The sequence below is a fragment of the Plasmodium inui genome (assembly GCF_000524495.1).
Source record: "Plasmodium inui San Antonio 1 unplaced genomic scaffold supercont1.9, whole genome shotgun sequence".
Taxonomy (NCBI): Eukaryota; Apicomplexa; class Aconoidasida; order Haemosporida; family Plasmodiidae; genus Plasmodium; species Plasmodium inui.
Window position 1 is genome coordinate 468,715 of NW_008481843.1, and position 2,343 is coordinate 471,057.

Sequence of the window (2,343 nt, forward strand, 5' to 3'; positions counted from 1 at the left end):
GCAACTTCTGTGGTTTCCATTTTTATGAAGTACACAATTTATGAAGCTCACAATTTTTACACACGCATATAAATTTCAAAACAGTCGAAAGGGAAAAAAAATGAACGAACCAAACTGTTAAGGCAAAACGAAAAAGCCAGCTGAATAGTAGAAACCAGCCTATGCACAAAGCGAAGTTTATATATGTATACATATACCAACACGCACATGCATGATTGTTGAGTTAGTGCGAAAATAGAAGAGTGAAACCCACATTTAGATAAATACTCAGCATAGGTGTTACACATTGTATGCCCATCACAGCGCAACGAAGTTGTTTGGAAGGAAATTATTCAGCCCTTCTCCCCGTCATTTTGTTCATCCGTATGAGCATGTAAAAAGGAGAACCGTGCTACGGCAGAGATTGTTTTTTTTTTCTTCTTTTTTTTTTAACCATTTTTTGATTATTTTCCCCCGTCGCTGTTTACCTGTATAAAATATAGTTCCTCATTAAGGAAGCCCAGTCAAGATGAGTTCCGAGAAGAACGCAACCACGGTAAGGAGTCCCCCAATCGGCGTGCCCGTGCGTGTTGTGCTTCCTGTGCTTTCTCTGCATATTGTGCATATCTTGCCCGTATCACTAGGAAAAGAGGGTTCCAACGGCTAATGCGCAATTGGAGGAGTACCCCCTCCCGCAAGTTTGCCCATTTTACCTACCTTTTGTCACTGTTCCCCTCCACACACGATCCCTCTCTTCACTCACGCACACCCTTGCAGCCAACCCCCGTGTTGTGCGATAACAATTGCGGGTTCTACGGGAACCCCGCGAACAACAACCTGTGCTCAAAGTGTTACCGAGAGTTCCAAGAAAAGAAGAAAAAAGAAATATCCGACATGGAGAAGATAAACGAAAAAAATATCACAGAAAATTTGCATAATTACAAAAAAATAAATAGCCTAATGGAGCCAAGTTATATAAGTGATAAAAAGATCGAAGCGGAAAAGCCGACTTTTATGGAAAATGAAAAGCCCTCCCTACCTGAGGAGAAACAGCCTACCTCCACCAACTTAAACATAAACAAAGTCGAAACGGAGGAAAATCAAAATAATGGTAGTAACCAAAACACCAGCGGAAGTAGCTCTATTAGTGATGCTCCCAACGCGACAAACGAACAGAGCAGCAGTAGCAAAGTCAACAAACCCGAGGACAGGGAAAAATGCTTCTTCTGTTGCAAGCGCGTAGGTCTTTTGGGAATTAAGTGCAGATGCAACCACTACTTCTGCTCTCTTCACAGATATGCTGATGCGCATAACTGCACCTTTGATTATAAAAACTATCACAAGCAGCAGTTAATAAAAAATAACGTCAAGGTTGTTGCAGACAAGGTGAAGAAAATATGACCGTCCTATGTGCGTGGGGGAGGGGAAGGGGAGAAAAAGCGTATCTCTCTGACGTCTTTGCCTCCACATGTATGTGTTTGCCCATGCGCATGGATGATCCTTCCGCCGGCCACTGCGAAAACCTACCTTAACGATGCAACACAATGGAAGCGGTGCATGTGCCGTATGCATCATGTCTGCTTAGGGGCGCCTCGGATGCATATCGGCGGCTCTCTCTCTCCTGCTAGCTCGTGTGTGTGTACCAGGCCACACTCCTCCCCTTCTGCGCACCAACTGTGCCTGCCTCGCCGTTTTAAAATTAAATTTTTAAAAGTGAATCCCAATTATATGCGCACATGTGTATATGCGCAGTGTGTGTACATGCACCTCTATATGTATGTATATATACGAACCTATATGTATCCCCCACTGCCCACTACACCTGGCGCGTTCAACTTGCATGATTTATTTTATTTCATTTTTCCCCCATCGCCACAGTGACATCATGTATACCCCAACGTGAGTTGCGTCCAAACGACATTTTCCCTTCTTGCTTCTTTCATCCAAGTTTTGCGCGCGATGTAGTTGCGTTTAAATTTTATGAATTTTTCTTTTTTTTTTTTTCTTCCTTTTTCCTCCTTTCCTTCTTTTCTCTTTCTTTTTTTTTTACATGTTGCCCTCTCCGGCCCCAGCGCAAATCATCATACGTATCTGTTGCATATGTTGCGCGCGCTTGTGTAAGCCGAATTTATGCGCAGGTTGAGGCGCATGTCTATGTACGCCGTGTGTGTGTATATGTCCCTTTACGTGTCTTATGAGTAGCCCCTTTGCACCCATGGGCATTTGCATACGTATGCAGGTGCACCCCACCTGTGCGCAGCTGCACCGCATTACATATATACAGTTACACGTCTACACTTAAGTAATCCTAATGTCCCATTTAAGCGTTTTTGATAATTAATTTTTGAAGTAAAAAAAAAAAAA

General features: G+C 43.0%; 1 protein-coding gene across 1 annotated transcript; it reads left to right on the forward strand.

Moving 5' to 3' along the window:
- Nucleotides 1-508: 508 nt before the first annotated feature.
- C922_02588 (hypothetical protein) lies at nt 509-1,380 on the forward strand (the record flags this gene model as incomplete). The annotated part of the gene is made up of 2 exons (XM_008818187.1): nt 509-535; nt 757-1,380. The coding sequence occupies 2 exons, from the start codon at nt 509-511 to the stop codon at nt 1,378-1,380; spliced, it is 651 nt and encodes a 216-aa protein (XP_008816409.1).
- Nucleotides 1,381-2,343: the final 963 nt, after the last annotated feature.